Source organism: Netta rufina (assembly GCF_964035555.1).
Source record: "Netta rufina genome assembly, chromosome: 6".
Taxonomy (NCBI): Eukaryota; Metazoa; Chordata; class Aves; order Anseriformes; family Anatidae; genus Netta; species Netta rufina.
This window is the reverse complement of record NC_140129.1, coordinates 34,580,580-34,595,277: the sequence shown is the minus strand read 5'-3', so window position 1 is coordinate 34,595,277 and position 14,698 is coordinate 34,580,580. Positions and strand designations below refer to the sequence as shown.

General features: G+C 37.8%; 1 protein-coding gene across 1 annotated transcript in view; it reads left to right on the top strand.

The window, feature by feature from the left end:
• Positions 1-9,345, top strand: part of LOC311210619 (von Willebrand factor D and EGF domain-containing protein-like) — a gene marked incomplete at both ends in the record, with an annotated part of 180,403 nt that extends 171,058 nt beyond the window's left edge. Inside the window, 2 exons of the mRNA XM_084288620.1 lie at positions 5,604-5,742; positions 9,152-9,345. Of these exons, the coding sequence (XP_084144746.1) occupies positions 5,604-5,742; positions 9,152-9,345 (333 nt within the window). The remainder of the gene's footprint in view (positions 1-5,603; positions 5,743-9,151) is intronic.
• Positions 9,346-14,698: the final 5,353 nt, after the last annotated feature.

The following is a 14,698-nucleotide window of genomic DNA, read 5'->3' as shown; positions in this document are numbered from 1 at the left end:
GGATAATAGGCCTTCCAAGAGTTAATTTATTGGACTTGATCAGGTATAAGCGAACAATTTGATCAGGCTTTAATCAATTTCTTCTCCAAACCTGTCAACTGTGGAAATTTCATAGTTTATCTAAGTAATTTGTTGAAGTATTTAACTACATTATTATACCACAATTTTGTTTTTCCTAATACTGGACATCAACCCACTCTGTTACAAGCAAAACTGATACTCCTTGGAGTAACCTTGGTGGATATAGGGAAAAGTCATCACAGTTCTTTTATGAACAACATTTGCAGGTTTAAAGAAACTGTAATTTTCCTACTACTAAATTTTCTCTCATTTTCCTAAACACAACCAACCAAGCATGGAACTCATTTCTCTATTGCTCCTGTCCAAGCTCTCGCATGTTTCTCTCCATCCTTGCTGAAGCACTGCAGCTGGGTCCCAGCACTGCTGAGCACCCAGTAACTGCCTCCCCGTGGGGCTCCAAGCCTCTCATTAATACTTTTATAGCAGGAGATTTACCTTTTTCTGCTACAGCACTGCAACCAGCTCAGCTGTTCCACACTGTTGATACCTTATCACTCATTTCCCATTTGGCATCTGTGTGGTTGACTTTTCTTTTGTAAGCACAGTCTTTATTGTCTTTACTTAATTTTGTCTTATGGATTTCCAACTGTTTCACCCATTTATCAAAAAAAAAAAAAAAAAGTCAAAAAGTAATTCTAAACCTGCTTGCACTGTCTCCAAATGTGATATCGTTCAAAAATGTGATGTGACATCTCTGCCTAAGACATTAATGAAAGTAGTGAATAGTAGAAAAATCAGGGCCTATGAGTACCCACACTGACAACAAACTGTTGATAAAATTATTTGTTGATAATGCTTCTCAGACAGGCCTACCCCCTTACTTTGTTCATCTAACCCAGACTTATTGGCATGATTATCTGCACCAAGTCTGAAGCCCCCAACAAAATAAAAATGTATCTGCTTATGGTGGCTAGAGTGGCTGCTAACCATATTTTGCTTAAGAGGCTCATAAACTGATTATTTATTAATTTTTCTTAGTGTCTTTCCAGATGCCAACTTAGTCTGAATCTTTAGCTGTTATTCCCTTGCTTCTCCTGTTTTTCTCATCTAAAGATATATATTATGTTTATTGGGACTATTTCTGTCTACGTCTTTAAGTACACTGGGGTAAACCTTATGAGGCCCCGCTGACCTGGATAAGCTGTTTCATGTAAAGCTCCTCTTACATGCTAAGAGTTTCCATATGGTGAGTTAATGCACAGTAGCTGGAATACCATCAGTTTAAATCCCAGTTTATTGCCCAGTCATTTAACCTTGTAAACAGGCCCTAAATCCTACTTTCCTGAATCTAAATACTCACTTCCTTCCCTACTTTCCCTTGAATTCCTGTTCCCTTGCTAATTCCTATCACGTTAAGCCTTTTGTCACATTTAACCTTTCTGAGAAGACTGCAGAAAAGGCACTGAACACGTTAGCCTTGCCTGTGTCATCTGTAATCCTCTCTTCTTAGATTTACCACCATATTTTTCTATGGGAGTTAAAACTCTTGCTTTGCTCTGCTTCTGTAATGAATCTTCAAATAGCGGGAAAAATACAGTAGTAGCGGCCTGCAAAATCTGTCAAGAAATGTGGATTAAATTGGAGCTGGACAGCCTCTTCCCTTCCCCCAGCAGCAGCTGACAAGGGATGCTCTAGGTGACCTCACCTGCGGCTAACTCAGTCTTGCCAGCCTCCCTTTCCTGGGGAAAGAGATGCAATGTAATTGCCCTTTTTCCAGTTCAGAAGAGTGATTTCCTCCTTTGAACTTCATTTCTGGTCTTAACTTAGTCTCACAAAATTAGAGTGAAAGATTCATTTTGGCAATATATTTTTCAGAGTATAGGCTGAACGCACTAAGAAGATAGATACAGGGAGCTGGAAATAAAAAGCTTCACTGCAGAACTCCTTTTTTCTACAAACTAAACAGTGTCTGGAGTCTGGTTTTGCCAGTACATTTGGAAAAGCTGGGCTGCCCATATTTGTTTAATAAAGTTATTCCCCTTTCTCTGCTGTAATCTTTGGTATAGTTCCCTTTTGTGCAGTTACAATTCCTGGAGGAACAATATACATTTTCCCAAATTATTCATCATCTACCTCCTAGTTCTCACATCTATATTGCCAAGTGATTTGCAATTCATTTTCTGACATTTTTGGTTTACTTTGTTTTGGAGTTCTGCTAAACAAAGCCTGCCAAAAGCATTCCTCAGAAGGCTAATGAACTTGCTAGAATAGCAATCACTCTCTTAGAAACCTTTTGCGTATTTTTAATTTGTATTGACTCCTTGAGAGATTCAGATAATTTAGCAAGTTTCATGGCAGACATGAAGACAAATGCTCCTGCTGACTTTTACTTTCAAAAGAGTCATTACAGCCCATTTGTTCATGGCTGGAAGGGGTGACCCAGTAAAAACCCAAACTAAACAGGCCTCTCCTCCAGTGGAACCACAGCTACCAAAAACGTTGACCTGGGTCCCAACAGCAACTAATATAATCACTGCATCATTTGTACAATAGGGAGCTTTCCAGAAAGATGAAAGGTATATTGCATCTGTTGTCTTATCTGATACCATCATGTTTTCCTTGTTGTTTATCTTTTCTTTCTAAATGGATTAAAGTAACAGCATTAATTAAGCCAACAAAATTAATTTAAGCTAAACAATGTTATCTGGTTAGATATAAACGGTACATAATATTACACTATGAGCTAACATGGTGCTGTATTTTCCCCAAAACAGTTTCAAAATTAATGCAGTGGGCTTGCCTGTCTGTTGAATATTTATTCTAAGGCATAAAGGTAGTGAGAACTCTAGCTCTCATCAGAAAATGATAATTAAAAAAGACAAACCTTACAGCAGACATTTTTAACACTGGAATTTACCAGTGAATTGAACTGCAACAGTTTATGCATTCCCTGTGAATGAATCCTGTGACTGACTTCCAAATATATAACATACTATTGATTTCAGAAAAGCCTGAAAACACAATATTTTTTAAAATAAACATTTTCTCATATTATGCAACACTTTGCTGCAGTTACTGACTTTAACATCACTATTACTTTGCTCATATATCTATATGATATATCTTCTCTGTATATCTGTATACCTCTATATCTTTTCTATAAGTAAACAGGACTTAAGAGAATAACTGATCTGGAAATTACAGTGTTCTTCTCTAGCTCTTTTAAGAGTTTCTTGACCACAAGAAACCAAAAAGTCCTCTCTGATATGTTTTGACTTCATCTGACATACTCCTTCACAATGGGGTTTCTGGGTGATTGCAGACATGTCTGTGTAGCAAGAATACTTAGAAATTTCTGTCCTGTTTTGTACTATATATATGTTCCAATGTTTTTCACATTTTTATCAAAAGGAAGCAGTACGGGAAATTTGCAGCATTTCATGTTTCATTACACTTCCTATCTTATATATATACATACATATGTATATGTATATACATTTACACACACGAATATATATATCTAAAGTAAAAATATGTATTTTAGTATAATTATGTATACAGACATATGGAAATGTGCAGTGTGAGACAGGCATGAACCCAAACATTTTTATTTGACCTCAAAAATATGTATTACTCTTCCAGATATTACACGCAGTTTTTTCCATGTAAAATAAATCTTTACTCTAACTAAACCTGTCTAAACCCCAGCAGGCACTTGTAGAAGTACCCTCTCTTTTCATATAAAATAAATGTGCCATGTACTATACACAAATAAACAACTGCTTCCCAGATAAATCACTATCAAAAACTAAGGTAAAGTATTTTAGAGTCAGAGAGGGAAGTAACATTTGGATACATGATGCTAATATCAAGGATAACTTGTCATATCAAATACAGATATATCAAGATTAAGGAGCACCTTTCTTCTTGCCCTGAATAATAAATTAATATCAACATTTTTATGTGCTTTCTAATACAGCTTTCTATAAAACTGCCCTTCAAAATGGGTTCTTAAATCTATATGCTAGCATAAAATAAAGCTTTTCATATCATCTATTATCTTGTTTTGGGATAAAGAAAATTCACTCATGTATTTAAACCAAGATGATATTCATGGGCAACTTCTGCTGTATGAAAATGGGATAAGTGCACTGAAACGTTTTCAGGCAAGAAGCCAACAATCTCCATGCGTTATGCAGAAGTGGCAGAGTGATTTTTTTAAGGCACACCTGCTTTAGATGAAAGAAATTGAATTCCAACTCCATAACTGTCAAGCGCCACTGCAAATAATAGAGCCTAAGCCGAATCATTTCAGCAATATAGCTATTTTCCTGTTGAAGCGATGGAGCAGAAATCAGCCTTAGCTAGATGATATCACTTCATGTGCATGCTTTGGAAACAGTTCCATTCATCATTTCACTGCTTAATCCCTTTCAAAAACATGTTCTTCATTCCCTGGTTAATAAAAACTTTGGTTACCTGAGTCAAAATTGAAAAAAAAATTAAAAAAAATTGTGGATTGTAATTTGGCCATAATTACTTAAAAATTCCAAGAAAAATACAGTAACTACAATAAATCATTTGAACCTTGCACATAATATTTCTTACATGACACCACACGCATAAGGCTGTTTCTTCTATATTCCCTTAAGCAGCTGAATACTCATTTCTTTTTTTGCAGCTACCAATAGGATGAAGATAACATAACAGCAGGACAATGAAGACAATCATTTGGGTATTGATAATCTGGCACTGACTGCATTTTATGTTTGGGAAGATATAGTGTGAAGAAATTGCTAGTTTTCTCCCTTCTGCCCTCATATAATCACACAGAAGAATAAAAAACACTTAGCCACACGTCAATAGACTAACTTTATTTTCAAAACCATCTATGGCTAGGCTCAAATTCATGAACTGCAGCTGTAATGTCACCATCATAATGACTGCACCTGACCACAATGTCATTTTTAAATGATACAGAACATTTACAAAGACTTTTAGTGCCCTGTCGTTCTGCTTTCATGAAAATCAGAAGACATTTATAAATTTCCTCATTTCTTTCCATTTTTTAAACAGGTTTGTTTATTCACAGCCCAGAGAAAAATAAATAATAAAGATACTGCTTCTACTGAGAAATTTCAGAGACTACCAAGGGAAAGACCTCAATAACATTTAACTAACACTAACTCCAGTTATTTTAATTCATCATTCTGCTGAGTAACTGCTAAAGCTAAATGCTTTAGTTTTCTAGGTTGCTAGTGTGCCAGCATTTAATTAAGGAGGTATCAATACAGTGCCTGTTGAAATGCTGGCATTACTTGCATCTGCACCTGAGTCCTCCTTTGCCCTCAGTCACAGCTACACATTGCTCCTAAGCAAGTCAACTGTTGACATGCTAAAGGTACATGAGCACTCACGTAGTCATCTTACCTTAATCCCTCGAAACATTTTACAAAACTAGGCTTTGAATCATACAACAGATGCGTACTGAAATGCTGGGAAATCTAGATGTTCTCAAAAAGACATATTCTAATCTGAAAATTCAGATGATTATTTTTAGATTTTTTTGTCTCACCTTACAGTGGCTAAAAGATGAGCAGCTTTTTAGATCTGGGTGCTTCATCACACGATGTGGCACTGCCATGGGATGTGATGGAGAGGTGGCAGAAAACCCAGAGAAGAGATGGAAGGAGTGCAAGGGGGGGAATAAGGAAACCGATTGTAAGTTAACTTGGAAAAAAAGGGTTTTAAACTGCCACCACAGACAACTTTCAAGTTCAGTAAGGTAAAACCCAAACGATCTTCTGGGCATTCATGCTATCCTTACATTTCTCTTACTGGAAGATTCAGAGAAACTGTAGATCAAAACCTATGTGCCTTTATGCAGGAATACAGGAGTTCTGACATTCCCTCACTCTTCCAGAAGTAACTTAAAGTGAACAATCACACAAGTAAGGATTTTTTGATTGAACCTTCAGGGCTGCAACAGTAACTAGATGTAAGATTTGATCTGACCCTTGCTGTCAATTTATAAGAATAAAAAATACTGACTCTAAGACCTTAGAATACTGCAAATTAAGTGATGAAAAAGCTAGGAAAATTGCCAGTACTAACTCACAGAAACATTCCTCCTCTCTTTTGCCCAGCTCATAATAGTGACGTATATAGCAAAATGCTTTTCAATGTATCCATTCTAATTTCCAATAAATGTTTTTTCTATTATTTGTTTCTGAAGTCTTGCTTTTCATTTTATGTTAGGAGTAAATCCAATATAAGTAGTTTCCCAAATGCATATATATATATATACATACATATATATGTGTGTATATATATAAAATTACACTTGCCCCAGTCTTTGCAAGTTTCTTACTAAATCACCATTTAGTTGATGGACCAGTCTTCAAATCTATGTGCTACATTAAGAAAAAAAAAAAAAAAAAAAAAAAAGTCTTAATTCCATACAGATCTAGACCACAATTAGTAATGCTAATATGAATTTAAGTTTTTAGCATTCACATTAACAGTTCCAGGAAGACATTAATACTAGAACAGAACGTTGGCACCAGATAAGTATCTACAAGATTAAATTTAGCGTGGCAATTATGGTTTTCTTGAAGTACAGATCCAATCAATAAAAAAGATTTCTATTACCTTGCCTCCATAATGTCTACAAGAGACAGTGCTAATGAACAAAATCCCTTGCCAAGATTGGATTTGAAAGCCTAGAACAGCTTTCAGTGCTGTACAGCTTCATACTGTATTTCTAGGAGTGACTATTTAGGACAATGTACATCTCATCTATTTTTAGAAAATTAGCAAGTTCTTTTGCATCCTTGAGGATAGCTTATGTGTGCTTTTAAAACAGAAGCAATTGCTGACAGGCAGCAACACTCAGGTCACTATCTGACATCAGACTGCAGGTAACGTACATACCATAGTTTCACAGATCACATCAGTATAACTCTCCTTTCCAAGGATGAATTTCAACACTGCTCCTTTTCTCTTAGACACTTCAGCACTTAACTGTTTTTCTTCCCCTGACTGCTCATTATGCGACCAGATATGGCAATGGTTGCATTCTTTCTTAACTTGAGCTTTAAGCATGATATAGAATAATGTAAGAGATGTAAATATAAAGATTATAAATGAAAAAAAAAAAAAATAAAATAAAATTTTGTAGAATTCTACAGGTGTTTTACAATGTATTGGAAAATAAACAATTAGGATATTTCTTGCAAATATATGGTCTTATTTTTTTTCTAAACTTTCCCTTATAAGCCATTCTTCCAACTGTTATGTGTCCACAAGGATTGCAAGAAGTTTAAGGCAGGAGTCAGTCTTATTAATTGTACTCAGCCAACAAAAGTTACCAGGCCTTGTTACTTAAAGTTCTAAGTTATTTACTTCTAGCTCCTAATTATCATCATGACTTCTAATGCACTCTGTTTGCTAAAGACTTATTTCAAAATCCTGTTAAACCTTCAAATAAATTGAAATAAATTGAGCACAATAAATCATGATCTCTTGTTATGGGAATAACAAACAGAAGCATTAGGCAGAAGGGGGAGTGTTTTGTTTGCTTTGTTTCATTTTTGCTAAATGTAAACATTTTTAAGAGCACAATCGTTGGTAGATTTAACTCATTCATGCCTTATAATATTCACATAGATGTTTAAACATTAAGGACATGGCTATATTGTTTTTGAATTTTCATTGACTTTGATTTCAAAATAGAACATGTCACTAATGCTTTTTCTGCCCAGAAAGCAGGAGACTGCAACAAGTAGGAATTTTTGTACCTAGTCATCATTATTAACCTTTGCCAAAAGGATGGGGGAGAGGGGCTATATGCATCACTGCATATATGCATGCATGCACATATATACGTATCTCTGTAATTTATCAGCTGAAAACCTCCTAGAAATTGCTATGAAGCAAAGAAAACACTTTTAAAGAGAAAATATCCATGCTAGCTGGCATTTCAACAGAAAAATATTATATTCTTCTCCTCATTTAAAAGGGCTTTTTTGCTCACATTAGGAAGTGGAGTTGAAAGAAGTGAATCTACTCCTTGCAGGATGGTAGGTGAATACTGAGTCTTAATTCCTTTTAGAGTGAGTTAAGCTCCAGAAACGTGCCACTTTCAGGGGCCTGCAGATGTAATTCCTTGGTCTATCCATAAACAAGTACAGCAGTGGCTAAACAACAGAAGCCACTAATCCTGTCCTAGAGAGCCCACCCAGAAGGGAGGGAAGCGTGGCCTGGGCTCTATGTGTATTTAATGCTTCATCCCCCTGCCAAAAAACCCCATTCCACATGGATCACTAAGAAAACAGCAGATGATGGATAGAGAGGAGTACATTTTTGGGCTCAATTCAAGCTGGTGACATACTGCGAGGGCCTGCCAACCTATATATCATATCCCAGATAAAAAAAAGACTTTACAATATTCCACATACATAAATAAACAAACAGAATTATTCAGAAAATTATTTTCACTTTAAATAATTTAACTACAAAAGCTGTAGAGCATGACATGCTCTGTGGGCATAATACAACATCTTTATGCTCAATTAAATTTTTAACATTAATATCATTTGGAGAAGGAGTAGGCAAACATGATTATACATGGTATGCGTAACAATATGTACCTCTAAGATTACAGTTTATACTTCTGCAAAGTAATTCATACTCAGAAGCTCTGAGGATGAGCTGTCACATCCAAAATTAATGTTTGTTATTAAGAACAAGCTTTCATTGTCACAGCACGTGAAAACTAGAGCTCTGGATCTGATCCTCAGGCACTGGTGAGGTAGGCTAAGAACAAGAAGGTGGTTTCAGCCTTACAGGCCATGAGCTAACGTCACTCTTGCTCCCATATTTCTAACAGCTGACATTTGGGAGACTTGATGTTAGGCCAGTTTCCCTTAGGAAGAGTAAAGCATGGCATGGATTCAGCATGTGATTTATTTAAGTAGGCTGTAAGCCTTGGGTTGGGAGCAGATGCAGGTAGGCAAACACACAGGAGCTCCTCCTGCAGAGAGACCGGCAGGCTCTCCCTGACCTAAGTCTTGTGCCTAGGTTCATTCTGCCTCTGCCCTCCTAAATCTCCTTTTCTTTTGTTGTTCAGTCAGTTGTCTGACTCCCAGTCAACTCAGTTCTGGATTAGACTCTAGGCTCTTCATGCTTGGAAGGACCATGTCTTCCCTTCGCCCTGGTGCTGAAGCTTCTCCATCCCCACCTCCCAGGCCCCTCCAGCAACTCAAAGAAAAGACAGAAGGTGCTTCCGAGGAAAAACCCTCACCAGACAAATACTCAGTCTGAACCAGCAACAACTTTTATCCTAATGATCATAATTTTGTCAAAAATGTTTGCACTAACTACTCTCTCAATTTTACACTTCTGTCATGATAGCGTTCCCAATGGGATCAGCCAATTTTCCAACTGATTTCTTTGGTGCCTGGAAGACTTTTTGTGTGTAGGGTTTCAGTTTCAGTTTCAACATGTAACTTGCTGGCATTGTTACTGTCACTGGGAGGTAGGAATTACTGTTGTGAAAATCTTAATGAGAGAATACAGATGTTTTTAATCAGTTTGCTTTAGAGAGAGAAGAAGGAAACGCTTCAGGTCTGCACTGAGGTCTCCTTTTTTTCCTTTCTTTTTTCCCCCAAAGCAGACTTGGGCATGCATTACCCATGATTGATTTATAAGACTACTGGTGTTGTCTGGGGGTCTGTGTCAGGTGTAAAAGATTTGTCCTAAAGGGGTTGCAAAACTACATTACCCGATTCAAAAGCTGCATGCCGTCCTGATACTCTTGATGTACCAAGCCACCAGAGGTTATCACAAACATCAACGTACATGTATCCAAGAGAGTACAGGCAAGTCATTGTGATCACCAAGCCTGGTTATTTTCTGGCACAAAATGAAGTAGTCTGTCTGTTTAATACCACTAGCCACTATCAACCTTACACTTTCATTCACCCTTTAATACAGGGACCATTTCAAAATCTTTCTCCTGCTATTAATACACTTTTAAAAGCTTATGCCCTTATACACCAAGCAATCATTTTCCCCTCAACAGCTATGTCCTGCCATCTCTTTACCAGACCAAATTGCTGAAAAAGGCTGGAGGTTCATGAAGGGAAGTGGCAAGAAGAAACTGCAGAGATTTCCTGCAAGAGCTAAAAATGACCAAAATACTATTTACATGCAAAAGGAAATTCAAAACTGGCTTTATTCTCTATTTCTTCATACATAACAAGAAAATTAGAAGAAAATAAAAAATGAAAAGAGGAGAAAAAAAAAAAAAAAAAACTTCTTTGCAAAAACTATTTTTGCAACTTCTATTTGGAAACATCTGAGAACGAAGAGACAACTTCAGATGTCAGTACAGACTGGGTGATGAATGGATTGTGAGCTGCCCTGAACAGAAGGACTTGGAGGAAATGGCGGACAAAAAGCCTGACAGGAGCAAGCAGTGTGCACTTGCAGCCCAGAAAGCCAACTGCTCCTGGGCTGCACCTAAAGCAGTGCAGCCAGCAGGGCCAGGGAGGGGATTGTGCCCCTTTGCTCTGCTCTCATGAGGCCCCACCTGGACCCCTGTGTTCAGTTCTGGGGCCCCCAGCACAAAAAAGACAGGGACCTGTACGAGCAAGTCCAGAGCAAGGCCATGAGGGGGTGGAGCCGATCAAGAGGCTGGAGCACCTCTGCTACTAAGAGAGACTGACAGAACTAGGGTTATTTATTCTGGAGAAGAGAAGGCCCCAGGCGGAGCTTATGGTGGCCTTCTAAAACTGAAAAACAAACAAACAAACAAACAAATGTTTAAGTCATAATGTCTGGAAAAAAAAATAAATAAATAAAAGCCAGGAAAGAACCTGAGCAAGGTTACAGATGCAGCAGAAAAGAGCTGGGGATGGGGGACAGTTAGGATCTAATATAGTAGCTATTACACTAGAGACTGCTTGGATTAAAACAGAAGGATAAAGAAGGTTTACATAAGGTAATTGGAAATAATTATAGACCTGTAAGGTGGAATGTGTGAAAGGGAATCCCTTTAAAAGGCTAAAACATTGATCACAGAGGGGCTGCATAAATGCTGGTCTTAAGCTGAGGGAATCTATCACCAGGAATGATTATAAAATCTGTATAATCATGGTTCTTGTGTTCTTAAATAATTGAGAGAATCAAACTCAAATCCAATGAGTTAACTTGATATAATTGATCTGTAGATGCTAAACACATGGTTTTGCAGAAAGTGCATGAATCTGCTGTTCTTGTATTTGCTTTAGGAAATTTTATGGGTTAAGAAGAAAACTGCACTTGTATTAACTAAGGCTTCAACAGAAAAATCAACTAGTACTGAAAAGAGCCTTGAGGGAATGTTAAATTTGTTCTTCCACCTCAAATATTCCTGAAAATATTCACAAAGCAGAATGTACTGGAATGAGGAAAATGAATTTTCTGATGAGCTCCGACAGACATCCCTACTACAGAAAGATCTGGCATTTGGGCAGGGACTTGAACCCAAGTTTCCGAAGGCCTAGTCCTGAGCTGCATATTATACAAAAACACAATTTCTTTCAATCTATATACAAGAACTGGACACATGAAACTATGAAATGAAGAAATCACATATAGCAAGACAAGAGACCTTCCACAAGTCCAATAAGACACTTCTGCCGAAGCCAACCATCTCTTCCCTGCCAAAGACCATGATCCAATTGCAATCCTTCAAGGGACCAAGGCAGACAAACTGGCATTACAAATCCAGCCTAATGTTTGTGTGGCACTTTGTGTCCATGACAAATCTTAATCTGCAATTTAACACTGTACTGACGACTGCAGTACTGTAATCTCTTACTGCCTGAGCATGCAGGAGAGGGCTTTGCCTAAGTGCTGTAGGTTGAGCTCTGTCCTTGGACACAAGGGCACAGCAAGATGCATCTGTGCATTTGAGGGCTAAATTTAAATGGAGGAGAAAAGGCCACATGAAATACAGAGTTCCACTTTGGATCATTTCATGCTTGGATTTGGAGTCAGTAGCTTTAAATTTTCCTAGTTAAGAGCGTGCACCTGCAATACAGCCAATTTTATGCAAGTTAGGTGTGCTCACAGATTGTTCATGCACTGCTATAGTAGCTGTTATCTGAGGAAAGCTTGTACAAAATTATTAACAGAAAGTTGGGGGAAAAAAAATCTTAAAAACAACAGCAAAGCAAATTAATCAGGAGTTCAGAAAGTTTTCTGGCTAATTTTGAGCTCAAGCTTTCTCAAGATCAAAGAGTCTCACAGCCCTCACCCACACAAAAGAAGGTGCCTGAAGGAAAAGAGAATCCCCTCTGACTCTGCAGCTGTAGTGAGCAGTACAAAGCTTTGCCTGCCCTACTGAAGCCAGGCCAAAAGTCCTTCCAGCTCATGGCTTCCCACAGCTCACTGTAGCCACTCCACTTGCTTTTCAACACCGCCTTATCTATGCTGGAGCTTCAGTTGCAGATGTTCTTGCCCTTGTATCACATAGCCAAGGTGCATCACGTCAAGCAAACATTCAGCATGCGTCAGCTTACCTACCTAAAAACCATATGCATTTCCTCCTTGAGCCCCACAGAGAGAAAGCATGTAGGGAACGGGAACTGTTCAGTATACCACAACATGAACTTGTGCAATCTAACAAACAAGTGAACCTTCATGAAAGAGAGAATGTCTTTAATTTCAAAAGGTTATATTTATATACAAAGCAACAGAGATGAAGTTTGAAGAATAGATGAGCTTGTAAGTGAGTTCCTGTCTGAGGATTTATCAGTCCCTAATATCCAAAAAAAAAAAAAAATTATTTGCAAATTAGAAAGATGGTTGGTAGGTATTGGGATTTGAGGCTGGCATTGAGCAGATTTTATTGAAAAGCATCGTGTCATTATTGAATATGCCATACAAACTAAGCAGAGATTACTTTACCTTAACATAATTACAAGAGTTATCTAAGACAAAAGCTAAAGCATTATTAAATAATACACTTCCATTAAAAAGTATTAAATGATTGTTTACTTCTCTTTGACAGAACTAACTATAGCAGAACACAAATCCAACTGAACATTTATTGGGCACAGTGCACTTACTTTTTAATTACAAGTGTATAGGTAAAATAATGTATAACTATAATAGACACATTATAGACACTGGCATTTATGTTTTCCCGAAATTATTTTAATATTACTCTATATGCTTATTTTACAAATTTACCACCAAGAAAAATTTAACCTTCCAAGCGTGTAACAACTTCTAGTGAAGAAAACATGTCATAGAATCATAGAATGGTTTGGACTGGAAGGGACCTTAAAGCCCATCCAGGTCCAACCCCCTACCATGGGCAGGAACACCTCCCACCACACCAGGATGGCCAAGGCCCCATCCAGCCTGGCCCCCCCAGGGATGGGGCATCCACAGCTTCTCTGGGTAGCAAGTTCCAGTGCCTCACCACCCTTTGAGCACATTTTCTTCCTAATATCTTATAGGTATATACATAGAGAGATATAGAAGTACACGGGTAGACAAGGAGATGTATATAAGCAAAATCCTCTAATCCATCAGCTCCTCCTTTTTTCCTTTCTTTCTTCAAGCATATCCAATTGCAAAACAAAGCCGGAGAGCCAGACAATACTGATTGTTCTTTATCCTTGATTACAAAATGGAAGTATGACGGATACGAGGATAGCAATGAGAATAGACACATTAGCCCATAATAATGCTGGGTTCTCATCTAACTTACGGCACTGGTTCAGCTCCACTCATTCAGCAACACAAAACATTATTTATTGGCTGTTAAAGAAAAATATGGCAGCTTTCCACGGTGAATTCATCCTTGTTTTAAAACATACGCTGGGAGTGCTGAGAAGGGAACTGTAAGTACAGATTTTAAAAATATTATCTCTGAAAAACTGAAAGTGAAGCTGCTGGAATAGCTTGATAGCATATTGTTGACAATGCCTGAAAATGTCGCAGTGGCACATTTTGCATATTTCCACTACAGTGTCTAAAACACAAGTGAAATCACAGCAGAGCACAGTGCTCACAATGTTAATGGTAGGTGTTGGACAAAAGACAGCACTCCCTTGGGCTGCCCTCCTTCCACTTGTCCCCTGCCTCCAGCAAACATGCAGTGTGGGTTTGGGGCACGTGTGACAGCACGCCGCTTGAAATTGGAACATTTTTAATCCTCCATACACTGTAATAGAGGTCAAATACCATTTACAGTGTTTAATATTTTATTTCTAGGAAGACTGATGACATTATAGCTCATTGGATATTTATGAGGAGACTGAATAGTCTCATTTTCATGGGTACCGAGTGCCACAGACAGGAGTGTTCACACAAAACCCAGCTGTTCATGAGCTGCATGGGCAATTTTTTGCTATCCTACCCAACATTGGCCCTTCCAAAACTGTCAAGCCTCATTTTGAGCAGGGAAGTCTATTTTGTTGGTGTTTCTATACAGCACAATGCATACAGAGGGAAAAAAAATGAGCAGGGAGTGTTTAACAATGCAGGTTCATTGCATCAATACAGCTCAACTTCATTTGGTTGTAGGACATTATTTTCCATGGGAACTCTGGTTTGTGCTAACATGCTATTGGAGGTCTAATCACAAACTCCTGATGGGGAATGGGATGTGGGGAGC